This window comes from Scyliorhinus torazame, chromosome 12 (genome assembly GCF_047496885.1).
Source record: "Scyliorhinus torazame isolate Kashiwa2021f chromosome 12, sScyTor2.1, whole genome shotgun sequence".
Classification (NCBI taxonomy): Eukaryota; Metazoa; Chordata; class Chondrichthyes; order Carcharhiniformes; family Scyliorhinidae; genus Scyliorhinus; species Scyliorhinus torazame.
The window spans coordinates 78,836,023-78,863,488 of NC_092718.1; the positions used below are offsets into that span (position 1 = coordinate 78,836,023).

At 48.3% G+C, this 27,466-nt stretch overlaps 1 protein-coding gene across 1 annotated transcript in view; it reads right to left on the bottom strand.

The window, feature by feature from the left end:
- LOC140386506 (B-cell receptor CD22-like) overlaps window positions 1–27,466 on the bottom strand; it is a 182,089-nt gene that overhangs the window by 139,136 nt on the left and 15,487 nt on the right. Inside the window, exons 2-3 of the mRNA XM_072468900.1 lie at window positions 15,431–15,486; window positions 14,312–14,674 (exon numbers count right to left, since the gene is read on the bottom strand). Coding sequence (XP_072325001.1) covers window positions 14,312–14,674; window positions 15,431–15,476 — 409 coding nt within the window. The 5' untranslated portion in view covers window positions 15,477–15,486. The remainder of the gene's footprint in view (window positions 1–14,311; window positions 14,675–15,430; window positions 15,487–27,466) is intronic.

Below are 27,466 nucleotides of genomic sequence, written 5' to 3' on the forward strand. Positions count from 1 at the left end.
CTCCGCACAGATCGGGCAGTCCCTGGTCATGGCTCTGACTTCCTCGGTGGAGGAGGGCAGATTGTGGGCCTTGATATAGTGGATAAGCCGGGTGACCCCCGGGTGGCAGAGGTCATCGTGGATAGCCCCTAGTCGGTCATCTTGCGCGCTGGCACATGTGCCACGGGACAGGGCATCTGGGGTCTCGTTGAGCTTCCCAGGACGATATACTCTATCGTAGTTGCAGGTGGAGTGTTCGATCCTCCACCTCAAGATCTCATCGTTCCTGATTTTGCCCCGCTGCATTTTGTCGAACAGGAAGGCTACCGATCGTTGGTCGGTGACGAGGGTAAACCTCCTATCAGTGAGGTAGTGCCTCCAGTACCGTACGGCTTCCACAATGGCTTGGGCTTTTTTTTCGACCGAGGAGTGTCGAATTTCAGAGGTGGTGAGGGTGTGCGAACAAAACGCTGCCGGTCTGCCTGCTTGATTGAGGGTAGTGGCGAGAGCGATCTCTAATGCATCGCTCTCCACCTGGAAGGGGTCGGACTCGTCCACCGTGCGCTCACGGCTTTGGCGATGTCTACCTTGATGCAGCTGAAGGCCTGGCGGGCCTCAGTTGCCAGTGGAAAGATGGTGGCATTGATTAGTGGGTGGGCTTTGTCCGCATATTTGGGGACCCACTGGGCATAATATGAGAAGAACCCGAGACACCTCTTCAGGGCCTTGGGGCAGTGAGGGAGGGGGAGTTGCAGGAGGGGACGCATACGGTCAGGGTCGGGTCCGAGGACCCCGTTCTTCGCGACGTAGCCGAGGATGGCTAGTCTGGTCGTGTGGAAAACACATTTCTCCTTCTTGTAGGTGAGATTGAGGGTTTGGGCGGTTTGGAGAAATCGGTGGAGGTTGGCTTCGTGGTCCTGTTGATCACGGCCGCAGATGGTGACATTGTCCAAGTCCGGAAATGTGGCCTGCAGCCCGTACTGGTCCACCATTTGGTCCATTGTTCTTTGGAACACCGAAACCCCGTTCATGACGCCAAAGGGGACCCGGAGGAAGTGGAAAAGGCAGCTGTCTGCCTCAAAAACCGTGTAGTGGCGGTCCTCTTGGGGGATTGGGGGCTGTTGGTATGCAGACTTCAGATCCACCGTGGAGAACACCCGGTAGTGTGCGATCTGGTTTACCATGTCTGCAATCCAGGGAAGGGGGTACGCATCGAGTTGCATTGTACATCTAGTCACAATAGGAGAGGAGCGCAGAGGTCTGGGAGCACAAATAATTTTAAAATTATATGTGCAAGGGCTTTGAGGTCGCGTAGGTAGTCATCTAGCGACTCCCCGGGACGCTGGCGGCGAGTGGTGAGGATGTGTCGCGCGTAGACCTCGTTCACGGGCCGCGCATAGAGGCGTTCGAGCTTCGCGAGGGCATCTGTATAGGAGGAGGCCACGTCGAGTTGAACAGAGATCTAATGGCTCACCCGTGCGTGGAGGAGGCTCAGCTTCTGTTCGTCAGTGACGGAAGGCGTGGAGGAGGCTGCGAGATAAGCCTTGAAGCATCAAAGCTAATGCAAAAAAAATTATTTTGCCTCTGCGGCCTGCAGACCGAATTCCAGTCGGTCAGGTTTGAGGGCCGATTCCATAGTTGCGTTTAAGTTGATTAAATTGATTCGACCATCAATTCACTCGAGGCAAGAGTAAAGGTAAACCGTGGCTTCAATCAACTTAGAACAGTGCCTGCTTGCGACTGATACAATAGAACATAGAACATAGAAAATACAGCACAGAACAGGCCCTTCGGCCCACGATGTTGTGCCGAACCTTTGTCCTAGATTAATCATAGATTATCATTGAATTTACAGTGCAGAAGGAGGCCATTCGGCCCTTTGAGTCTGCACCGGCTCCTGGAAAGAGCACCCTACCCAAACTCAACACCTCCACCCAACACCAAGGGCAATTTTGGACATTAAGGGCAATTTATCATTGGCCAATTCACCTAACCTGCACATCTTTGGATACTGTGTGCAATACTGTGCGCCTCCTACAGGTCGACTGCTCTTTATACCCCCCTCAAGGGGAGGAGCCATGGGCGGAGCCCGTATGTGTCCCAACATGTTCGCCTATGGATGATGCCATACAATGGCCCATATGTGGAGCCCACAAGGGCAACAACATAGCATAGATGCAAATACAAAGGCAAAGCATGGTACTGATACAGTGGTGGATTATTGGTATAATATATTCACCAGTCTTCCTGTTCACTTGCTGGTGATACATCTTAAGAAACTACCTCGGTACCTGTCTTTGTGGTACTGATGATTCTGTAGTGACAGATTCAGTCATTTCTGCAGTGGTAGATTTTGGTTCTGACCCATCACCGTCCATACACTCCGACGTGAATACTCAGGGTGAAGACTCAGTATATTCACTTTGCGATGTTAGTAATTGATCAGTGTGACATCGCCAAACTCATTCATCATCCGTCTGGAAGGTGTAAGATAGTGGACCCATCTTCGCTAGGATGATGGCTAGTATCCAGCTGTCACTTGTGGAATAGCTTCTGGCTGATACTCATTCCCCTCGGTTGAAGACTACACTTCGCGCTTTGCTCTCTGCGGTTGTCACCTGACAATTTCTGAAGTATCTGGTAGTACCGAGAGGTCGAATTGTGTCCTCGGTTTCCTCTTGAAGAGTAGCATCGCCAGTGAGCTCTGCGTTGTTGAATGGGCGGAATTTCTATATGACATTAGTCAGTCGTTAACATGTCTGGCTAACAAAACCCTTTGGTTAGAGGGTAAAATAAAGCAGATTTAATATGGCGGATACCAAACCCTTTCAAGTAATCTTCAAACTCTTTTGATGCAAATTGAGTTCCGTTATCACTTCTGAGTTTCTCCGACCTTATGAACCTTGTGCATACCTCATCTGGACTCTCAGTGGCTTGTTCAGTTGTCATGGGTTTTATGATTGTGACATCTGGCCATTTTGAGTGTGCGTTGACCATCAATAGGAACATACGCCTCTCAGTTGAACCAGCAAAGTCAATATGAATTCTCTGCCATGACTCTGTCAGCCATTCACGCTGATGCAAAGGTTGCAGGGGTGGAGTATTCCTCAATGTAGCGCAGGATTGGCATTGCCCAACCTTTTCCTCAATTTGGGCTTCTAATCCCGGCCACCAAAACTGACTGCGTTCCAATTCCTCCATCCTCACCATACCAGGATGTCCTTCATGTCGCCGATCACAGATTCTGTTATGCAGGCACAGAGAAATAATCACTCAAACTCCCTAGCAGAACTCTGCTCCGGACAGTGAACTCATGTCGCCACATGGTGTAGGGCTCGAGACCTGGATTCTTCCATTGCGCATCTGTTACCATATCTTTTAGGATCATATATCAAATAACCCCCCCATCAATGGATCGGTTCTTGTATGCCTCAGTACTTGAGATGAAGTCATAGGTCCATTATCCACGTGCGAGAGATATAGGTCTGGATTCTCCACTGGCGGGCTTCTCCGTTGCGCTGGCAGCGCACCCACACCTGCGGCTTTCTCGGTGGTGTGGGGTGGCCCCAATGGGAAATCCCATTGACAGGTGGTGAGAATGGAGAATCCCACTGCTGGTGAGGGTGCGCTGGCCAGGAAAATGTGGCTGGCGGACCGGAGAATCCCGCCAATGAGAAACACGATAGATTTTCTTCTGATCCTTGTTTGACTTATAGCGGCTGTCTGGATAAAGCCTCCACATTTGCGTATTGCTCTGATTTATGATACTGGATGTCATAATGGTATGCCGACAAAACCATCAACCAGTTTTGCAATCGACTGGCTGCTAAAGAAGTCTTAAATCTCCCAAAGATTGTAGTTAAGAGTCATGGTCAGTCAAAATTGTAAAGTGACATCCATAAAGGTAATGGTGAGACCTCCTTATGCCGAAAATGATGCTCAAAGCTTCTTTTTCTAGCTGGGCATAATTCAATTCTGCCCTAGATAATGTTCTAGAGGCAAATACCATCTGTCGTTCTTCTCCTGAGGGTGTTGCTGATCACCTTGTACTGACAAAACAGCAAGATTGAATTCTTGAAGCTGACTTGACACAGTTCAGTCATCAAACTGATAAGCCGAAAAGACTTGGCTGTATTTCTCTTGGTATAATTCTTTTGTGCCGATGAAGGTTGGTGTGACAACATGCCTTGACGATGTTGCCAACTTTACCACAGTTTTTGCAGTTATTCTCCTTACTTCAACATTCTCCTGTTCAATATCCCACTTGAGTGCAAAGATGACAGGGTGGATTGTTCGCAGACTTGCTTTTAGCAGCCTCCACCTTATGAACTTTGACTCAGATTCCAATCAACGCAACCTCTTTTATGTAGGTTCCATGGAAGTAGCGATTTCCACAGTGGGTTTCATGGTTAATGCACCTTAAGTCCACGGTGTCCCTTGGATGGCTTCATTTCTGAGTCCACAGACCAGCCTGTCTCGAAGGGTATCATCAAGTATGTGACCAAATTCACAGCGCTTTGCTCATTTACGAATTGCAAAATGCTTTCCCCTTCCTTTTGAGCAAGACGATGGAAGCGGAATCTTTCAGCCATCAGCAAGGGAAGGGGAGAGAAATGCCCTTCCAAGATAGTCATTAACTCTTTGTCAGTGTTTTCTCCTGGTTTAGCTGGGTGGGCAAAATTTTGTAACAACATGAATGTTTATCGCCCAACCGAGCTGAGGAAAGTGGCAGCCTACAAGTTTTCCAATGTTTGATTTGCTGCAAGATACAATTGGAACTGCTTCTCATAGAAATCACGTCTCATAATCCTCGTCATATGTGTTCATGGAGCCGCTTTTTCCCACCATTTTCTGGATCCTGGATCCCTGGTCTGCGCTTCTTCAGACTTCAGCCTTCCTCCCTTCCATTTCATTTCCCGAAAGCAACCATCTCCGAGCCCACAAACAAACTGGTTCTTCCCTTGCCTGGACTACCGATCCCCGAGCAGGAGGTTGCAGAGTTGGCAGCCTTACTCAAACCATTTATGAAGCCACGTATGTCGTCTCCGGAGCTCCTACCCACTACGAACAGCAATACCACAAAACTTTGCTTACTTGCTTAAAGATATGCTCCTGTTACCCACAGTTATATCGATTTATTTTCCAAGCCCCATTTGCACGAGCGATGGTGGCAATTGATCAATTTGCTCATCGATACCGTCCCAAAATCTTTTTTATAGAAATATTTTAATTGGTATTTTCCAGTTTATACAGAGTAACAGCAAGTGTGTCTGATATTTACAAATAAAGGTGTTTCTTATTTACCCAACATTTTACTTGTGATTTCCCCCATCTGCAGCCCCCACCCCGGGTTGGTAGCTTGGTATTCCGCTTAGTGTTGCCTTCTTTCTGTTCGGGTTTCAGTTTTTGATGGGGGGGGGGGGGGTTGCGTGGTCCCTCCCCTCCTCTCCTTTTCCCTATGTTCTGTTTTATGACCCTCTTGGGTTCCCTTCTCCCCTCCCCCTCGTCTGCCTCTTTCTCTTGTGTGACTTTCCTTGTCTTTCTCCCTCTCTTTCCCCCCCCCACCCCTCTCTTCCTAGTCGCTGCTGGCCACGAACAGGCCCTGGAGCAGGCTGATGAATTGCCCCCACGCTTTGTGGAACCTCGGATGGTGTATTTGATCTTCTCCAGATGGAGGAATCCTGACAGGTCTGCCAGCCAGCCTGCAGGTGTGGGGGATGCTGCTGATCGCCAGTCAAGCAGCGTTCTCCAATGGGCGATTAAGGAAGCAAAAACCAGGGCATCCGCCCTCTTCCCCATATGAAGTTCTGGCTAATCCGACACCCCGAAGACTGCCACTCCTGGGCACGGCTCCACCCTCATCGCCACCACCTTGGACATCACCTCAAAGAAGACTGTCCAGAACCCGACAAGTCTGGGCAGGCCCCGAACACGTGGGTGTGGTTAGCCGAGTCTCTCTCCAGGAAGAAAACCTGCTCATTCAGGTTCTGTTTTGTGTGTTCTGTGCACCACTTTAAACTGCATGAGGATTAACCTTGCACAGGAGGAGGTGGCGTCGGCCCTGCTCAGTGCTTCACTCCAGAGTCTCCAACCCACATCTGTCCCCAATTCATCCTCAAACCTTTGTCTGGCTTCTTCCAGTGCCCTATCCAGTAACCATCCGTATATGTTCCACAGTTTTCCCCCTCTTTCCTGTTCGTATTTATTAGTTCCTCCAGCAGTGAGTCGCTCGGACCCTGGGGTATCTTGCCGCCCCTGCGGAGAAAGTGATTAATTTGGAGGTGTCTGAGTTCCTGTCCTGTCGGTAGTTCCAGGTCCTTCGTCAGTTCGCCGAAGACTGTCTCCCATGTAAAGGTCCCTGACTGCTAGCGTGCTCCCGTCCTGTCTCCATTTTTTAAATGTGGCGTCGAGGATGGCTGGTGGGACTCTGTGGTTGCCCAGATGGGGGCCATGGGGGACATCATGGTTAAACTGAAATGTTGCCTCATTTGATTTGATGTTTTCTGTGTGGCTACCACCACCAGGCAGGATGTGTACTTTGTTGGGGGGGGTAGGAGCGCTGCCATGGAGAGGGCTCCGATGGTCATTCCCTTGCAGGAGGACTCCTCCAGCCTCACCCATGTCATGTTTGGCTCTCAAACCCATCCACTCACCCTCTCGGCTGTGGCTGCTTTCATGCGAGAGTGCCTTTAAGAATTGGATGTTGAAGCATATACGGAAGAGCATATACTCTCTTTGAGTCAGAAAGCATATACGGAAGAGGAATCTGAGAGTATACCAGAGTGTTATTACCGTAAAAATGATGTCTTGATGAGAAAGTGGAGACCTGTACATATGCAGGTGGATGAAAAGTGGGCAGAAGTTCATCAAGTAATATTGCCGGTAGGGTATAGACAGGAGGTGTTGCGAATGGCACATGAGGTACCAGTGGGAGGTCATTTGGGAACAAGGAAAACTCAAGCTAAAATCCAGAAACCTTTTTAATTGGCCTGGACTACATAAAGATGTAGTTAAACTTTGTCAATCATGTCACACATGTCAAGTGATAGGGAAACCTTAAGCAGTGATAAAACCAGCGCCCTTAATACACATTCCAGCATTTGAGGAACCTTTTACGAGGGTCCTAATTGATTGTGTAGGACCGCTTCCTAAAACAAAAAGTGGGAATCAATATCTTTTGATTATAATGGATGTGTCTACGAGGTTTCCAGAGGCAATTCCAGTACATAATATTACAGCTAAAAGGATTGTGGAGGAGTTACTTAAATTCTTTACTCGATATGGACTACCCACAGAAATTCAATCAGAGCAAGGATCAAATTTTACTTCAAAGTTATTAAAAGAAGTTATGGATAGCTTAGGAATAAAACAATTTAAATCAACTGCATACCCATCCAGAATTGCAGGGCGCTTTAGAAAGGTGGCATCAGACATTAAAGACAATGTTGAGGGTGTATTGTCAAGATTATCCAGAGGATTGGGATAAAGGAATTCCATTTGTATAGTTTGCAATTAGGGATGCACCTAATGAGTCTACCAAATTTAGTTCTTTTGAACTAATTTTTGGTCATGAGATAAGAGGACCACTTAAATTGATTAAGGAAAAATTGGTGGGTGAGAAATCGGAAATTACATTATTGGATTATGCATCAAATTTTAGGGAATGATTAAATAGAGCAGGTGAATTGGCCAGACAACATTTGAAAGTTGCACAAAATGTGATGAAACGGGTAGCGGACAAGAAATCCAAAGTTCGTGGTTTTGCCAGTGGGGATAAAGTTTTAATGTTGTTACCAGTGGTAGGGGAGCCTTTACAAGCTAGGTTTTGTGGACCGTATCAGATTGAAAGGAAATTAAGTGAGGTGAATTATGTGGTAAAAACACCAGATAGAAGGACGACTCACCGAGTGTGTCATGTGAATATGCTTAAAAGGTACTTTGAAAGGGAAGGAGAGAAAAAGGAGGTTTTAGTGATTCTAACTCAAAGTGACGAACCAAATCCAGATGACTGTGAATTTGACATACCTCAAATTAAATTGGAAAATAAGGATGTTCTTAAAAATTGGGATGAATTGTTAAGTTACCTTCCAGAGGAAAAACAAACTGACCTGAAAGAGTTATTGATATCACATGGGCAAGATTGTAAAGATAAATTGGGAAGTACTAAAATGTCTATACATGATGTGGATGTGGGAAATGCTGTTCCGATCAAACAACATCCATATAGACTTAATCCTTTAAAATTGGCACAAGTTAACAGAGAGATTGAGAGTATGCTTAAAAATGGCATAATTGAAGTAGGTTGCAGCCAATGGAGCTCACCCATAATGATGGTATCGAAACCAGATGGTACCCAAAGGTTGTGTGTGGACTATCAAAAGGTGAATACAGTTACAAGAAAGGACTCTTATCCTATCCCATGTTTGAAGGATTGCATTGAGAAAGTGGGACAATCTGCTTTTATTTCCAACTTCCAGACATGGAAAGAACATTGAAAACATCATATGGAGTTTTTCGATTGACTTCAGGAGGTGGGTTTGGTGATGAACCTAGCCGAAAGTGAATTTGGAGAAGCCAGAATCACTCTCCTTGCGGAGTTTCTGATACCCTCAAGACTTACCGTGAGCGGATTTGATCGAACATTTGTGCTAAAGTTTTGTGGCATGATTACTCCACTGATGGACATGCTAAAGAAACGTCAAAAATTTCAATGGACAGCGGACTTTCAACAGGCATTTGACTGCCTGAAAGCTGTGATAACCAATGCTCCTGTATTGGAGAATTGCAAGGGACTCTGTGATTGAACTAAAGTATCTGATTCTAAAGAGAAATGCCGAGGAGTAGCGGAATGGATGGATCGTGCAGAGACTTTGTTCAAAGAGACTGTCAATCGAGAAGGATTTCGGTTGGAGGAAGAAGAACAAAGAAAAATGGACTATATTATTATACCTGTTTGCATGTGCTGTTTTTAAAAAAAAAAGAAAAGGTATATTTAGTGTGTACATTTCTTAGTGGATGGTGCAAAAGTGAAAAATGAAACCATCTTGAAGTTGATGGTTTTTTGTTTTTTTTCTTGGGGGGGAGGTGTCATGCGAGAGTGCCTTTAAGAATTGGATGTTGAAGAAATGTACCTTTAACAAATGAAGCTGCTCATATTACTGAAGTGATGTCAAGAGGGAGCTGAGCTCACTTCTGCTTTTGGTTTCAGTTTGAAAAAGCAGCTTGTGTGTGTCTGCATGTTTCCAGAGAGCTGCAGAAAGAAAAGCAAGGTGCTGGAGCTTAAGCAACCAAGCTGATATATCTTTGCCGTCCAAGAGAAAATATATATTAATTGTGACCTGGTGTGTTACTGTTTTGAAGGTTTGAAGCCTTTTGGATGTTTGAAGGAACATTTTGAGGGATTATTTAGTGCTGTATTATTTTCGGGGTTATCTTTGAAGTAAGGGGTGTTAAGGGATCCAATGTTTATTTAAAAGGTTAAGTTGAGTTCATAGAATAAACATTGTTTTGTGTTAAAAACCACGTGTCCATAATTGCAATATCACACCTGTGGAACAAGCCGTGTGCTTGGAAAAGCAACAAATACATTAAAGGGGGAGGTTGGTTGAACTCCATGATACATTTTGGGCTTCTGAAAACGCCTCGCCTCGCCCATAACACTGCCCAGTGGCAATACTGTTCAGCAGGGCCAGACTGCCTGTGTTTTTCTTGTCTTCGGGATTCTTGGGCTCTTACACCCCACCGCCCACACACACCCACACAAACACCATGATCATTTTATTTACTTTGTGTAAATAGGCCTTGGGGATGAAGATCAGTATGGATCTAAACAGGAAGAGGACACTAGGCAGGATATTCATCTGCATTCTCCCCGCCAGGGACAGTGGGAGTGCGTCCCATCTCTGTTGGTCCTTTTTAACTTCCTCCGCCACACTGGTGAGATTCCACTTGTGGATCCGAGTCCAGTCATGGACTATCTGGATCCCCAGGTAGCGAATTTTGTTTTGGGCTTGTTTCAATTTAGTCCCTCCAGCTCTGACCCTCCCTCATTTGGGTTCACAGGGAATGCATCGCTCTTGCCCATGTTGAGTTTGTAGCTCGAAAAGGCTCCAAACTCTTCCAGAGCAGTTGCACAATTGCTTTCAGGCATTCTGTAGGTCCAAGACGTAGAGGAGCAGGTCAGCATGCTGGCACATGGGCGGCATGGTGGTACAATGGTTAGCACTGCTGCCTCACAGCTCCAGGATTCAATTCCAGCCTTGCATGACTGTGTGGAGTTTGTACTTCCTCCCTGTGTCTGCATGGGTTTCCTCTGGGTGATCCGGTTTCCTCCCACAGTCCAAAGATGTGCAGGTTAGGTGGATTGGCCATGATAAATTGCCCCGGAGTGGGCTTAAGTAGGGTGCCCTTTCCAAGGGCTAGTGGTGACTCGATGGGCCAAATGGCCTTCTTCTGCACTGTAAATTCTATGATTTCATCCACATAGAGCGACACTCTGTGCTCTCTGCCCTCTCTTTGGATGCCATTCCAGCTTTTCGCGTCTCGCAGAGCGATTGCCAGGGGTTCAATTGCCAGAGTGAACAGAGGCGGGGACAGTGGGCATCGCTGCCAAGTGCCCTTTTGTAGCTGGAAATATTCACAGCTGGTAGTGCTGGTCCGAACGCTCAACTTGGGGGTGTTGTACAGGAGTTTCACCCATGAGGTGAACCCCGTCCCGAGCCCAAACTACTCCAGTACCTCTATGAGATATTTCCATTCGACTCCTACCCTTGACAAAGCCCGTCTGGTCCTCTGCGACCACCTCCGGTACGCAATTCTCCAGTCTCTTGGCACGTCTTCTATATTTTTCAATGCCTCGGTGACCTTCATGTAATCTCAACAGCATTTCAGAACGCATGCTTTGTGGAATTACAATGCGATCTTGTCTCAGCAGTATACCACCTACAATAGCCAGTTCCGACTGAATGGATTGATATTGCGGACAATTGCCTTTGGGCCATCCTTCTTGAAGATGTTTTATAACTGTCTTCAACGTGGTGTCTTTCTGTGTTTCAATGCGAATTTGCTGAAACTTGACATCTGATACAGGTAGTAATTCTTTCAATAGTTGCAAATGTGAATCAACATCATTGATGGATTCTTCTTGGAGAATGTCAGTGTTGACTGACCAAGGTAAAGTATCAGCAATTACTAATGCTTTACCTGGTGTATACTTCAGTGTGAAATCGTATCTTCTCAATTTCATCATTAAACGTAGAAGTCTGGGAGTCAAGTCATTAAAGTTTTTTTCTATGATGTGTACTAGTGGACAATGGTCAATTTCTACTGTGAATTTGGATAGACCATATACTTAGTCGTGGAATTTGGATATCCCCGTGACTAACCTCTTTTTCGATTTGGGCGTACCTACACTCAGTGTCAGTCATTGATCTTGACGCATTGGCAATAGGAACCCAATTATCAAAATGGTCTTGTTGCAGTAAAACAGCGCCAATGCCATTTTTACTTGCATCAGTTGAAATTAAATGAGTTGAATATTTTGATTGCTTGCTGTCCTGCCAGGGACAGAAATAACGCGATTCTTCTAGATTCTGGTGCTGCACTTAAATCTGTAGCTTCGAGGTGAAGTTGAAATTGTCGCTTGAACAATTTCCAATTTAAATTTAAATTACCAGTGGTCTTTAGATGTCTTGGTCCTTGAACTTGGTCCATTGATAGGTTGTTTGCATCGAAGTTTTCAAAGTTGCGATGATTGCTATAGTTGAATCCGGTTTTTCTTTTTTCTTTCTTCTTTTCTCTACTAAATCTTCGTTCGTCTTTTTTAAAAGATTTTAAACTCGCTGGTACCATGTTATATTTTAAATAATGACTGATTTAAAATATATATATTACTCTTGAATCCACGAGGATGATAAAATGCCCAATAGTCTTCTTGTTGAAAGATGAACTATTTAATGAGTAACAAAATAATAAACTGTGAGTCCTTTTACTCAATACTAAACTAACTACAAAGAAATAAAGTACAATACCGATAACTATATAACTATAAACTATTATAACAATCTAGTTCTAACTTCTCTCACTCTAGCTATTCTATGTCTTGCTTGTTCACTGTTCTAGATCATACACTCTGACTAACTAAAAGGAGCGGGAATCCTGTTCTTATAGTATCTGACTGTGAGACATCTAGTGTTGAAATGACTATATTACATTTACATACATTGATCATGTATATTGATATCTGAATATCACTACACACTACGTGGGTGAGACCCTGCACTCCGGGGTCTCTTTTTGATTAGAGACCATCCAAAGTGGCTGCTTGCGGCGCCATCTTGTTTCCTCAGCTCGTTCCTCACCCACCAAAGCCTGTATGAAAGCCAACTAAGTTTCCTTGTTCTGTTTCTTTTGCGCTCTTTCGCCCCGCGCCCCCCCAGCCCCTCTTCCTACATCGCCCTTTTCCCATCTCCTCCTCTGCTTTCCCCTTCCCCGTGCCTTTGTCCACCCCCCCCCCCCCACCACCCGCTACCCCCTCAGGCCAGGCACTCCGCCCCTCCCGGGAGGTGCACCGCAGTCCCATTGCGTTCTGTCTTCCTGTGCTAGCTATCCCTGCTAGTGTTGTGGCCCCCTCTCCTGGGACTGGTGTAGCGCCTTCCTTATGCCCACTGACTGCCAGTTTTCCCTGTCTAACCTCTCACCTGCCTTCCCCTGTCCTCGCTTCCTTCTATGACCCAGTCTTCCCCTTATGATCAGAGTGAGGCAGCACAGTCCCGCACAAACTGGCTCACAATCCAATGAGTCTTTGATTTCCCCTCTCATCGCTGCCTTGCCTGTTCCTTGTCCAGGCCATTGTTTCTAACAAATTCATTCGCTTCCTCCGGGGTGTTAGAGTAATGTTCTTTCTTCTGGTTTGTGACCCAGAGCCTGGGTACCAAAACGTACCCCGTTCTTGTACAGCGCTGACTTCGTCTAGCTGATTTGGGCCTGCTTTTTGCCAGATCTGCCCCAATGTCCTGACAAATTAGGATTTTGTGTCTTTCCCAGGTGCTTGATTTTGTCTGACGCACCCACCGCAGGATCCTCTCACAGTCCTGGTATCGGTGGAGCTTTGCGATGCTCCCCGGCTTTGGATTTCGGCCAGAGCCACCTGTGCGCTCTGTCGAGCTCTGGGGGGTTGGGGAAACTGTCTATCACGACTTGGTTGTCCAGCATTTGGGCAACATTGCCCATCGGATCCCTTCCCTCAATGCCTTCTGGCAGGCCCATAATCCAAATATTTTGTCATCGGGACCTCTTCTCCTGGCCCTCGACCTTCCCCTTTAAGTTCCCCTGGGCCGCCACCAACCTTTTCGCTTCCAGGGCACCAATTCTGTCGCTCTGATCCGTCGAGGCCTTCTCCAGATCGAGGATCTTCTTCTTCGTCTCCACTTTCTTCCCCAACCCATCAATACCCTTTTGCATGGTGGCCATCGCCTCTGTCGCCGCCACCTTGACCGTCACCTGGATTTCTATTCTGATTGACTCTTTCATGGCCGTCAGCTCTTTCATAAGAAAGTTCTTCCATCCATCTCCAGATGATGGGGGAAGGCTGATGCTCAGGTCATTGGTCTCCCTCTCTCTTGGGTGGCCACTTATGCCGTCTCTTCGGCCCCTCGCGCTCCCGTTTGCTGGCATGCTCTCATGGTTGTTTTCTTCTTGCTGTTGAGGTAGTTTTGTATTCGAATTTTGGGAGAAATTTGACTAAAAGTGCCTTTTCTGGTTCTGGTTTGTAGGAGAGCCACCTAACGTGCGTCCACTCAGCACGTCACCATCACCGGAAGTTAAAGTTTTTCTTTTAACTTGTGACAAACGTGCTGCTGATCGCTTCCAGCCCAAATTCTCACTGAAGGTTTTCTCTGGTCCAAACCTTCATCGAAGATGGTTTATGGTTCGAATCCTCATCAATGGTTGTTATTGGCCCGAATTCTCGCCGCACGTTTTCCATCCCAAATCCTCGCTGCTGGTTTCTGCCCCAAATCCTCATCGCCAGTTTTCTCATCTGTCATATTTTTGTTGTTTGCCGAAAAGAGAAAATAAATAGCGGTGTCATGCTCTAATTTTGTAAAGACATTATTCATGGTTTTATTAAGAGATGTTGCTCCTGCAGGGTAAGATGCTGAACTCTCCAAAACCTGCACAAACTTGAAAACATAACGCCGTTACACAGGATCAGGATAAACTCATTCAGCCCCCTCAAGTCTGATACACAGGAAAAGGAGGAGGCCTATTCAGACCGCTCAACCTGTCTTCTCTTAATTTGAGTATGTCTGTTTGGGAAAATGTTTAAACTTACCGGTTAGGTTGAGCAAGACTCCGTTTGGGTCTGAGTATTTATTTCTGTCACTGAATTCCATTCTGAAGTGATATATTCCTTCATCGCCTTGTTGTAAATTCTTTATTTCCAAGGTGCAATCTGTACCAGTCTGCCAATTGCCAAGGAGATTTGTGCGATCCTGGAAGTGAGAGTGCACGAAGCCAGTTGAATTGACCACTTGGATTCCATCCACCTTTTCCTGGTGTAACCACCCGACTCTTGTGATGGACACTTCAGTGTTAGTGTAAGGGTGCTGGAATGTGCAAGGAATGACCACACACAACCCAACTGCTCCAGTTACAGACTCTGGGGCTTTCACATGCCATTCCTGACAAAGAAGATCTAGAACAATAATATTGTGCATTATTATAGTGACCATATCAATTTAAACATCACAAGAACAGATATTTAATATCCCAGCCAGTCGAATCCCACACCCCTTTCCCTCCCCACATCCTTTAATATACCACCGAGTCTAATCCCACTCTCCCGCCCTCCCCACATCCTTTAATATCCCACCCAGTCTAATCCAACTCTCCCCTTCATTCCCTACGACCTTTAATATTCCAACCAGTCCAATCGTACTCTTCCCCCACATCCTTTAGTATCCCAACCAGTCTAATCCCACTCTCCCCCTCACTCCTGCACCCTTTAATATCCCACCCAGTCTAATCCCACTCTCCCCTAACAGACACACCCTTTAATATCCCACCCAGTCTAATCCCACTCTCCCCCTCACTCCCGCACCCTTTAATATCCCACCCAGTCTAATCCCACTTTCCCCATCATTCCCACACACTTTAATATCCCACATAGTCTAATCCCACTCTCCCCCTCACTCCCCACACCCTGTCATATCCCACCCAGTCTAATCCCACTCTCCCCCTCACTCCCGCACCCTTTAATATCCCACCCAGTCTAATCCCACTTTCCCCATCATTCCCACACACTTTAATATCCCACATAGTCTAATCCCACTCTCCCCCTCACTCCCCACTCCCTGTCATATCCCACCCAGTCTAATCTCACTCTCCCCTCACACTTTAATATCCCACCCAGTCTAATCCCACTCTTGCCCCCTCACCCCAGGATACCTACCCCAAGAAGCCAACAACAGCAGCAAGGTCACAAGTAAAGAGTCCATTTCCAAAATTCTGAAAGAAAATTACAGACAATTAATAGACAGGTTTACTCAGCAACCACTGAATTTCCCTCATCCCCGAATCTCACTGAGGTGTCCTCCAGCAGGAAGATAACTCCAAACATTCCACAACCTTCCCTCATTGAAATGAAAAGAAAATTGTTTATTGTCACAAGTAGGCTTCAATGAAGTTACTGTGAAATGCCCCTAGTCGCCATATTCCGGCACCTGTTCGGGGAGGCTGGTACGGGAATTAAACCGTGCTGCTGGCCTGCCTTGGTCTGCTTTAAAAGCCAGCGATTTAGCCCTGTGTGCTAAACCAGCACCATTCAGGCAGTGGTCGGCTATTTTGAACTAGGGTGAAGAGAACCATTTTCATTCCGATGGTTCAAAATCTATGGAATTCTCCAGCAGAAAGAGAATGGGATGCCCCGTCTCATACACCATTACCGAGAATGTCAGTACTGAGGGAGTGCTGCACTGTCAGAGGGTCAGTACTGAGGGAATGCTGCACTGTCAGAGGTTCAGTACTGAGGGAGCGCTGCACTGTCAGAGTGTCAGTACTGAGGGAGCGCTGCACTGTCAGAGGGTCAGTACTGAAGGAGTGCTGCACTGTCAGAAGGTCAGTACTGAGGGAGAGCTGCACTGTCAGAGGTTCAGTACTGAGGGAATGCTGCACTGCCAGAGGGTCAGTACTGAGGGAATGCGGCACTGTCAGAGGGTCAGTCCTGAGGGAGTGCTGCACTGTCAGAGGGTCAATACTGAGGGAGTGCTGCACTGTCAGAGGGTCAGTACTGAGGGAGTGCTGCACTGTCAGAGGGTCAGTACTGAGGGAATGTTGCACTGTCAGAGGGTCAGTACTGAGGGAGTGCTGCACTGTCAGAGGGTCAGTACTGAGGGAGTGCTGCACTGTCAGAGGGTTAGTACTGAGGGAATGCTGCACTGCTAGAGGGTCAGTACTGAGGGAGTGCTGCACTGTCAGAGGGTCAGTACTGAGGGAATGTTGCACTGTCAGAGAGTCAGTCCTAAGGGAGTGCTGCACTGTCAGAGAGTCAGTCCTGAGGGAGTGCTGCACTGTCAGAGGGTTAGTACTGAGGGAGTGCTGCACTGTCAGAGGGTCAGTATGAGGGAGTGCTGCACTGTCAGGGGGTCAGTACTGAGGGAATGTTGCACTGTCAGAGGGTCAGTACTGAGGGAGTGCTGCACTGTCAGAGGGTCAGTACTGAGGGAGTGCTGCACTGTCAGAGGGTTAGTACTGAGGGAATGTTGCACTGTTAGAGGGTCAGTACTGAGGGAGTGCTGCACTGTCAGAGGGTCAGTACTGAGGGAGTGCTGCACTGTCAGAGGGTCAGTACTGAGGGAATGTTGCACTGTCAGAGGGTCAGTCCTGAGGGAGTGCTGCAGTGTCAGAGGGTCAGTACTGAGGGAGTGCTGCACTGTCAGAGGGTCAGTACTGAGGGAGTGCTGCACTGTCAGAGGGTCAGTACTGAGGGAGTGCTGCACTGTGAGAGGGTCAGTACTGAGGGAGTGCTGCACTGTCAGAGGGTCAGTACTGAGGGAGTGCTGCACTGTCAGAGGGTTAGTACTGAGGGAATGTTGCACTGTTAGAGGGTCAGTCCTGAGGGAGTGCTGCACTGTCAGAGGGTCAGTACTGAGGGAGTGCTGCACTGTCAGAGGGTCAGTACTGAGGGAATGTTGCACTGTCAGAGGGTCAGTACTGAGGGAGTGCTGCACTGTGAGAGGGTCAGTACTGAGGGAGTGCTGCACTGTCAGAGGGTCAGTACTGAGGGAGTGCTGCACTGTCAGAGGGTCAGTACTGAGGGAGTGCTGCACTGTGAGAGGGTCAGTACTGAGGGAGTGCTGCACTGTCAGAGGGTCAGTACTGAGGGAGTGCTGCACTGTCAGAGAGTCAGTACTGAGGGAGTGCTGCACTGTCGGACGGTCAGTACTGAGGGAGTACTGTACTGTAGGAGAGTCAGTACTGAGGTAGTGCTGCACTGTCGGAGGGTTTGTACGAGGAAGTGCCACACTGTCGGATTTGCTGTATTTTATGATGAAAAATTAATCCGATGCTCCAACTGCCATCCTGTGTAGGAGTAAAACTCCCATGACCACTATTTGGAAGGAGAGTTGTGGGGAGTGGGGTGGAAGGAGGCGACATGTGTGAATGTTTCTCCCTCTTTTCCTGGGGCCAATATCTAACCCTCAACGCGAAAAAACCATCAGCTGATCCAGGTCATTATCTCATTGCCTCTTGTGGGATCTTGCTGCACGCCCACACTCTGGCCTGTTTCCCACTCTGACTGTGAGCAAGAGGAAAAGAGCAGATCTCTAAGGTGCAAACACAGGGAGAAAACTGGTTGGACCAAAACTGAGGAAAATGTGTGTCAGCTTAATAAAATGTAGAAAGTTACACAAAGAGAGGGAGAGATGGAGTTAGAGAAAAAACTGCTGAAAGAATTCATTCAGTACAGTTTGCTGGAGAGTGAGGGAGTGTACAAAACAGATCAAACGGTAAGAGATGCAGGAAGGATCATCTGAATGGATGAAAAGGAGTAACGAGAGAGGAATGGCAAAGAGAGCAAATGACAGTAAGAGGGAGAGAAGGGCAAAGGGAGATGGAGGATGGGAGCTGATGTGTTGGGTGCTATGGATCCATGGAACACATACAGACCACCAACACTTAAAATAGTGCAACACTATTTTATTAAGTCAGAAACTGTTGAACATACTTTCACTGTGGGTTAACACGATATTAGATTGATCTAAAGACCTATGCCTTTTCCGAACCAGTCTATGCACTCAGCACATGGTGAAAATCTGTGCTGCAGGCTGTGAGCTCTGTCCTATTAGGAGGCTGCAGCTCGAATCAGCGGGCACTCTGATACGCCCTGTCTTTATAGTGCGTGTGCTCTAACTGGTGATTGGCTGTGGTGTTGTGTGTGTTGATTGGTCCCGCTGTGTGTCCATCAGTGTGTGTGTATCTGCACCATGATATACTGGTGTATATTATGACAGGACCGAGAGGTGGCGGAAGGTAGAGATAGGGAGAGAGGGGGAGGAGGGATGTGTGACCATCTAAAATGGCCGCCCGCAAAGGTCGATGGGAAATTTGGCCAAGCTTGAACACAGACAACCTGCAGCCTGCAAATATACAAAGCTGTAGCTCAGACTAATGCAGAAAGTAACACAGGAGAAAGGCCATTAAAAGGTCTTCCTGGGACAATGGGTTCCAGGTAGAAACTGACAATAAGTGGCAGACTCAACGGCACCTGCTTTCCTTATTTGGGAAGGCCTACTTGCCTCGGACACTAACGGCCAGCATCAAGGTATCTGCCCCCAATTGGTCAGGGTGATTGAGACCCTATCGATCCATTGGACCTTCACCTGGGACCGCCGAAAAGGGCACGATAGCTAGAAGTTTCGACAGCCAACAACAACGGTGAATTCATCACCAGCCAAGAAGAGCACCATCCATGCCATCCACAGAGGGACAAGAGCCGAGGACACAGACAACCAGCACCAAGAGCTCCAGCACTGCCAGACTACCAGATCTCAGATAAGGCCTTATCTGCTCTGTACTTGCCAGTCACCTAGAAGTTAAGTTAAGGTTTCATAGATTATCATAGAATTTACAGTGCAGAAGGAGGCCATTCGGCCCATCGAGTCTGCACCGGCTCTTGGAAAGAGCACCCTACCCAAGGTCAACACCTCCACTCTATCCCCATAACCCAGTAACCCCACCCAACACTAAGGACAATTTTGGACACTAAGGGCAATTTATCATGGCCAATCCACCTAACCTGCACATCTTTGGACTGTGGGAGGAAACCGGAGCACCCGGAGGAAACCCACGCACACACGGGGAGGATGTGCAGACTCCGCACAGACAGTGACCCAAGCCGGAATCGAACCTGGGACCCTGGAGCTGTGAAGCAATTGTGCTATCCACAATGTATTAGTTTACAGTACAATGGGCATGAACGTGTGATTGATTAAGTAAACAATCTTGTGTATGGTAATGAACTATTATTGTACAAAACAATTTGTGTGATCATTTGCCCACCGTATACAGGTTAAACACACATTGTGGTTTAGATAGATAAAAAAAGGCACAGCAGATGGAGGAGCAGAGATAGAAGGAGAGGTTAGGAGAGAGTCAGAGAGATGGAGGGAGAAATGGAGAATGAGAGAGGGTGGGGGAGAAAGAGAGGAGTGGGAGAGAGATGGGGTGAGGTTGAATATTAGGAATAGAGGGTGGAGCTGAGAGAGCGAAATGGTGAGGAGTGGAAGGGAGAGCAAGAGAGATGAAGGGAGGGGAGAGACAGAAGGAGAGGGTGGGACTTGAGTGTGAGAGATGGATATGGAGGGAGAAGAAGGGAGGGGGAGAGAGAGGGATAGAGAGAGATGGAGAGGGAGGGAGAGTGACAAATTGTAGAGATGGAAAGGAGGGGGAGAAAGAGAGAGAAAGGGTGAGGGAGAGAGAGATGGGGAGAGGGAACAGAGAATAAGAGAGAGAGAGGATGGGGAACTAGAGAGAGCGATGGAGAGAGGGAGGGTGAGGAAATGAGAGAGGGATGGAGAGAGCACTGGAGACAGGGAGGGAAAGAGAGAGGGATTTTGGCAAAGAAATGGGGATCTGAGAGAGGAGGGATTGGGGTGGGGGCATGGAGCATTAGGGACACATAGGGAGAGAGAGGTAGATAAAGAGAGAGAGAGATGTTGAGAAGAGATGGAGACCCGGAGAAGAGAGCAGGGACAGAGGGTGAGAGGAAAACGGTAAGAGCGAGGAAAACAGTAAGAGAGTGAGAGTGAAGAAGACTGGATGAGAGATGGAGTAATGGAGACAGAGGGAGTGTGATTGTGAAGAGGGGAGAAAGAGAGAGAGGAAGAAGGAGAGTGAATGGATGGGTGAGAGAGAAAGGCAGAGGAGAGAGTGATTGTGACAGGGAGAAAGTTTAAGACCAAGGGAGAAAGTGAGAGTGATTGTGGGTGGGAGAGAGGCGGAAGAGATAGTGATTGCAACAGGCAAGAGATAGATTGAGACTGAGACAGAAAGTGAGAGTGATTGTGGCTGGGAGAGTGAGAGGCAGAGGAGAGTGATTGTGACAGAGAGAGAGAGAGAGAGAGATGGCGGGAGTGAGGGAAGATGATTGTGAGCGGTAGATTGTGCAAGCGGCTGTTCGATGTCTCCAGCTCTCTCGACCTCACTGCCGGTACAGGAATTTCACTTGAGTAATTCCACCCACATGTGCGAGAACATCTGCAGCCTGCGATATATTTCTGGCTGCGATCATGTGATGTTGGTGACAGGTTCATATTGACTCAATTCTACCCAGGAGAGATCTCGAAGAAACAGGAAACCCCACCCCTCTTCAGTCCAGTCTCTTCCACTTTAGAAACCAGCTTCTGTCTGCAATTGGCCATCCCTTGAGAAGGTGGTGGTGAGCTGCCTTCTTCGACCACCATAGTCCCATGTGGTGTAGGTACACCCTGTGATGATTGCAGGAATTGCAAATATATTGTGTTATAGGTATTTGGTGCAGTAAGGGCCTAAAAGTGTAGGTTTGTGTGCCTGCTGCGGTCCTGTGTTTTAAAAAATAATCCTGGTTTAAAAGGCAACTATTATTTGAGAATTCCAGGGGTACAATTAAAGCATCATAAAAGCTTAGACTAATGGAGTTTGTTTTTGGATTAAGCTGGTTCCCTGTGGAGTAATTAATTTGATGCACTGTGTGTCAGCTTGGTAAGGTGATGTAACTAATTGGAGGAGTTAGAGTACCTGGTATTTTGCAGAAAAGCATAGTTGAGATTTAGATTGGGATGAGAGCAGAAGTCAAGCATCTTCTCTCGCTGCAATTCAGTTAAAGATTTGACTGGGGACAGACCAGAAGCAGGGTTGCCTGTGATCAGGATCGGCAGTTTCAACAGTGAGTTGAGACAAACTTGAGTTTGCACTTGGGAAATGCAAGTCAAACTGTGAAGGCAATTTGAAGTCTTCAGCTCGAGATCCTGCATTGTTCTGGCAGGATTCAGATCCATCTCTTAAACGGTTATCTTAAACAAGTATGCCTCGGTCTGCTAATTGTATTTGAAAGTGGATTAAGAGCTGAGATGGTTTTGTTATTTGAATGGGAATAAAGATAGCAGTTAATGGTTATTGTGTCACTGTATTGATTAGCATAGTCTAAGAGATAATTGTCAGCTATTTTCTGGTGAGATATTAAAGATATTTTAACACTGTGTCAGTAATAAAGTTTGTTTCAATTAACCATATCCCTATTTCTTTGTGAAATCACTCCTGCAGTGAGGTATCCTTTCCTCACAGTCATACAAAATTAAAATAAAATATTGGGGTGTCTGTCTAGTATCCTGGACACTGTTGGGGCCTTGTCCGAGATTGTAATAACACACCGTGCTGTTAGGAAAGGAGTTTCAGGATTTTAACCCAGAAACAGTGAAGGAACGGCGACATATTTCCAAGTCAGGGTGGTGAGTGACTTGGAAGGGAACCTCCAGATGGTGGGGTTCCGAGGTATCTGCTGCTCTTGTCCTTCTAGATAGAAGCGGTTGTGGGTTTGGAAGGTGCTGCCTAAGGAGCCTTGGTGAGTTCCTGCAGTGCATCTTGTAGATAGTATACATGGCTGTCACTGTGCGGAAAGTAAAGAGTATTCCATCACCGTCTTGACTTGTGCCTTGTAGATTGTGGACAGGCTTTGTGGATTCAGGAGGTGATTTACTCGCCGCAGGATTCCCAGTCTCTGACCTGCACTTGTAGCCACAGTATTCAGATAGCTGGGTCCAGTGCAGTTTCTGGTCAATGGTAACCCCCGATACTGGGTGATTCAGTGATGGCAATGCCACATGATGTCAAGAAACAGCTGAAGTCCTTAAAATAAAATGTTTAGTGACATAGTTGTGAAATGGAAATTATGTTAAACCAATTTATTGGAGTCCTTTGAGGAAGCAACATGTGTTGTGGATAAAGGCATGATAGCACAATGGTTAGCACTGCTGCTTCACAGCACCATGGACCCAGGTTTGGTTCCTGCTTGCGTCACTGTCTGTGCGGTGTCCTCAGGGCGCTCTGGTTTCCTCCCACAAGTCCCGAAAGACATACTTGTTAGGTGAATTGGACCTTCTGAATTCTCCCTCAGTGTACCTGAACAGGCACTCTAGTGTCTAGGAAATTTCTAGGCGACTAGGGGATATTCACAGTAACTTCATTGCAGTGTTAATGTAAGCCCTTCCGCGCCGGCTTGCGCAGCGCCAAACACTCTGCCGCTGGCCTAGCCCCTGCAGGTGCGGAGGATTCCGCACCTTTGGGGCGGCCCGACGCCGGAGTGGTTCACGCCACTCCTCGGCGCCTGAGTGGCCCGCCCCGCCGGCTCGCGGAGAATCCCGCCCACATCTGAGTATCGTGTACAGCAGATGCCTCAACTTTATTATTCGGGGGAATATTATTCAGCAGAATTATTTGGGGGGCCTGTGAGTTGTGGCATGTGCAATCGAGCCCGTGAAGCGATGGAAATAAAATATACTAATTTTTTAAAAAATAATAAATAGTTCACTGGCATGACAGCAATTGGAGCACCATACACATTAAACCTCTGAAAATGCCTTTTAAGGGTCTTATTTTCATCCTACAGGCAAAGCTATTGCCTCTGTTACTGAGGCAAGACTAGATATGTCCAAGATGACCACAGATATTGCCTTGGCGCTTGGCAGTGCCACCCTGGCATCCTGGCAGTGCCCTAGCTAGCCCGACAGTGCCACCCAGACAACCAGGGTGGCACTGCCTGGGTGCCCAGGTAGCAGTGCTAAGATGTCAGGCTGGCAGTGGCAAGGTGTTCGAGTGCGAGGAAGCAAATCTGGCCAGAGCCTGACACCCCCCCCCCCCCCGGGCTAACTAATGGCCTGGGAGACCCTCCCCCTGGTGCCGTCATGCCTGCTCCACGTTTGTGTAGACCAGTGCTAAATGGTGCCTTGGCAAGGGCACCCAGGCGCGGCCATTAGTTTCAGGGAATCAGAAGAATTCAGCTCAGACATTTAAATGGGTCTAATGGCTCACTTAACTATGTCAATCTGGATCTCGCGATATTCAACGGCCTCGTCACCAAATCAGGCACTTGCATGGTGTCGGTACATCATGCCCATGACATTTTTTGAACGTGAATGATAAACCTACGCATCTGATATGCAAGCAGCTGTACCGCTGCAGTACGAGGTCGAGAGATGTTACATATCGCACCATGGCGCCAAGTATCACAAACGCAAAGACAAATTAGCAGAATTATTCGGGGGCCCTGGTTAAAAAAAACAGTCAATATTTGCTCGCTGGTTAAGGCATGGAGGCACCAAGTGTCAGGGAGCATCAATACACAGAATTAATGGGATTAAAAATTGTTTTAAATTATATTTGTAGATTTGTATTATTGTGCTTTTAAATTTGGTAGGCCTGTTGTTAATTGAGGCCAGACTTCATTCAGCAGCTACTAGCCTAGGCTACAATGTCTTAACTGCTGCTAATTGTGATAGATACGTGGATTAAAATTACACTGGACGGACTTTGGCCTGCATTAATGCCTTCTACCCTCTAATCTGGCCCACCACATCAAACGGTTTTGACATTCCTGGCATACATTATTGGTCTCCTTATTGAAGGAAATTGGTTGGAAACAGCTCAGAGAAGGTTTATCAGACTGGTGCACGATCAATTGCACAAAGACTGAAGTTGGGTACAACTGTGGCTTTATTGCAGTCAGACGCGTGGCCTCCTGCTGCAGCTGGTGAAATGGCAGCTGAATGAAGGTCACGCATATTTATACGTCTCCTACTGGGCGGAGCCAGCCGGCAGGGGCTACCGGCGAACCTGTAGTACAGGTCCTACCTTACATCCCCTAATGCAGGTGTACAGTGGTTCACCACATTCACCCCCTGTTAAAAATGAGTCCGGCGAGGGTGGCGTGGAACTATATACAGTGTTGAACATTATTTACAATGTCGTAGAAACAACATGGAGAGAGAAAAAAAATTGTCCATTTTGAAGGTCCAGTTAAAGATTCAATCTGTCTGGAGCCTTGATGTCCGCTGGGAGCAGCGTAACGGTGGCGACGACAGCCTGCTGTTAGATGACTCCGGGGGTGTGCCGAAATCTTCGTCATCCTCTTGCGTGGGCAGGGGAAGGAGGGATGGGCCTGGTGAGGACAATGATGGAAGCATCGGGGAAGAGGAGGATGGCGCCGGGGCGGGGGAGTGTGTTCGGTTGGAACCTGACGGTCCCAGGTCCCTGAGGGAGACAGTATCTTGGCGGCCGTCGGGGTACGCAACGTAGGCATACTGGGGGTTGGCGTGGAGCAAGAGTACCCTATCCACCAACGGGTCCGCCTTGTGGAGTTGGACGTGCCTATGGAGCAGGATCGGTCCTGGAGCTGTGAGTCAAGTCGGGAGCGACACCCCGGATGTGGAGTTCCTGGGGAAGGTAAAAAGACGCTCATGGGGTGTGATATTAGTGGCGGTGCACAATAGTGACCGGATGGAGTGCAGAGCGTCAGGGAGGACCTCCTGCCAGTGAGAGGCTGGAAGGTTCCTGGTCCGTAGGGCCAGCTGGACAGCCCTCCAAACCGTCCCATTCTCTCTTTCTACCTGCCCGTTTCCCCGTGGGTTGGAGCTGGTCGTTCTGCTGGAGGCGATACCCCTGCTGAGCAGGAACTGACGCAGCTCATCACTCATGAATGAGGATCCCCTGTCACTGTGGATGTAGGCGGGGAAACCAAACAGAGCGAAGATTGTGTTGAGGGATCTGATGACGGTGGCGGACGTCATATCAGGGCATGGGATGGTGAAGGGGAACCTGGAGTACTCACCGACCACACTGAGAATATACGTGTTACGGTCGGTGGAGGGGAGGGGCCCTTTGAAATCCACGCTGAGGCGTTCAAAGGGGCGGGAGGCCGTCACCAGGCACGCACGGTTCGGCTGGTAGAAGTGCGGCTTTAACTCCGCACAGACCTGGCAGTCCCTGGTGACTGTCCGTACCTCCTCGACGGAGTAGGGCAGGTTGCGAACCTTGATGAGATGGTACGGTCGTGTGACCCCCGGGTGACAAAGGCTGTCGTGAAGGGCACAGAGTTGGTCTACTTGTGTGCTGGCACATGTACCTCGGGAGAGGGCGTCTGGTGGCTCGTTGAGCTTGCGAGGGCGATACAAAATCTCGTAATTATAGATGGAGAGCTCGATTCACCACTGCAAGATTTTATCATTTTTGATCTTGTCCCACTGCGTGTTGTTGAACATGAAGGCTACCGACCGTTGGTCAGTGAGGAGAGTGAGTCTCCTGCCAGCCAGGTAATGCCTCCAATGCCGCACAGCTTCAATGATAGCCTGGGCCTCTTTTTCGATGGATGAGTGCCGAATTTCTGAGGCATGAAGGGTGCGGGAAAAGAATGCCACGGGCCTGCCTGCCTGATTGAGGGTGGCGGCAAGGGCGACATCTGATGCGTCGCTTTCTACTTGAAAGGGCACTGTCTCATCTACTGCATGCATCCCTGCCTTGGCTATATCCGCTCTGATACAGGCGAAGGCCTGGTGTGCCTCGGCCGTGAGGGGGAACTGGGTGGACTGTTTGAGTGGGCGGGCCTTGTCTGCATAGGTTGGGACCCACTGAGTGTAGTACGAAAAGAACCCCAGGCAGTGTTTGAGAGCCTTGGGGCAGTGGGGGAATGGGAGCTCCATGAGGGGGCGCATGTAGTCGGGATCAGGCCCCAGAACTCCATTCTGGACCACATAGCTGATGATGGATAAGCGGGTTGTGCTGAACACACACTTCTCTTTGTTATAAGTAAGATTGAGGAGAGTGGCGGTGCGGAGAAATTTAGCGAGGTTGGCGTCGTGGTCCTGCTGATCATAGCCGCAGATGGTGACATTGTCTAGGTACGGGAACATGGCCCGCAAACCGTACCAGTCGACCATTCGGTCCATCTCCCTTTGGAAGACTGTGACCCCATTAGTGATGCCAAAAGGAACCCTAAGAAAATGGTAGAGACGACCGTCCGCCTCGAAGGCAGTGAATGGGAGGTCGGATTTACGGATGGGGAGCTGGTGGTAGGCGGATTTTAGATCAATCGTTGAGAAGACCCGGTACTGCGCAATCTGATTGACCAAATCAGATATGCGTGGGAGGGGGTACGCGTCGAGCTGCGTGTACCGATTGATGGTCTGGCTGTAGTCCACGACCATTCAGTGTTTCTCCCCAGTTAAACGACTACCACTTGGGCTCTCCAGGGGCTGTTGCTGGCCTCGGTGACACCCTCCCGAAGCAGCCGCTGGACCTCGGACCTGATGAAGGTCTTGTCCTGGGTGCTGTACCGTCTGCTCCTGGTGGCGACCGGCTTGCAATCTGAAGTAAGATTGGCAAAAAGGGAGGGGCTTCGACATTTAGGGTCATGAGGCCGCACACAGTGAGGGGTGGAAGGGGCCCACCGAATTTGAGGGTGAGGCTCTGGAGATTGCACTGAAAATCCAGGCCTAGCAATAGTGCATCGCAGAGGTTAGGAAGGAGGTAGAGGCGAAAGCCACTTAACTCTACGCCCTGGACTATGAGAGTGACTGTTCAGAACCCTCGGATCGGGACAGAGTGGGACCTGGAGGCCAGAGAGATCCGTTGATTGGCGGGGTGAACCGCGAGGGAGCAGCGCCTTACCGTATCCGGGTGTATGAAGCTTTCAGTGCTCCTGGAGTCCAGCAGGCAAAAGGTCGCGTGGCCGTTGATTTTAACTGTTGTCGAAGCGGTGGCAGGTTGTGTGGACGAGACTGGTCCAGCGTCACCGAGGCGAGCTGCGGGTGATCGTCACTGGTTTCAGACGAAGAGCGTTGGGGGCCCAGGTCGTGGAAGGTCGTTTGCATCCATGCCCCGTGGAGAAGGCTAAATGGCGGCTGGAGGTCCTGCGGGGAACAAAATGGCGGCGCCTGTGGGGCACACGTTGCGGGGGCAT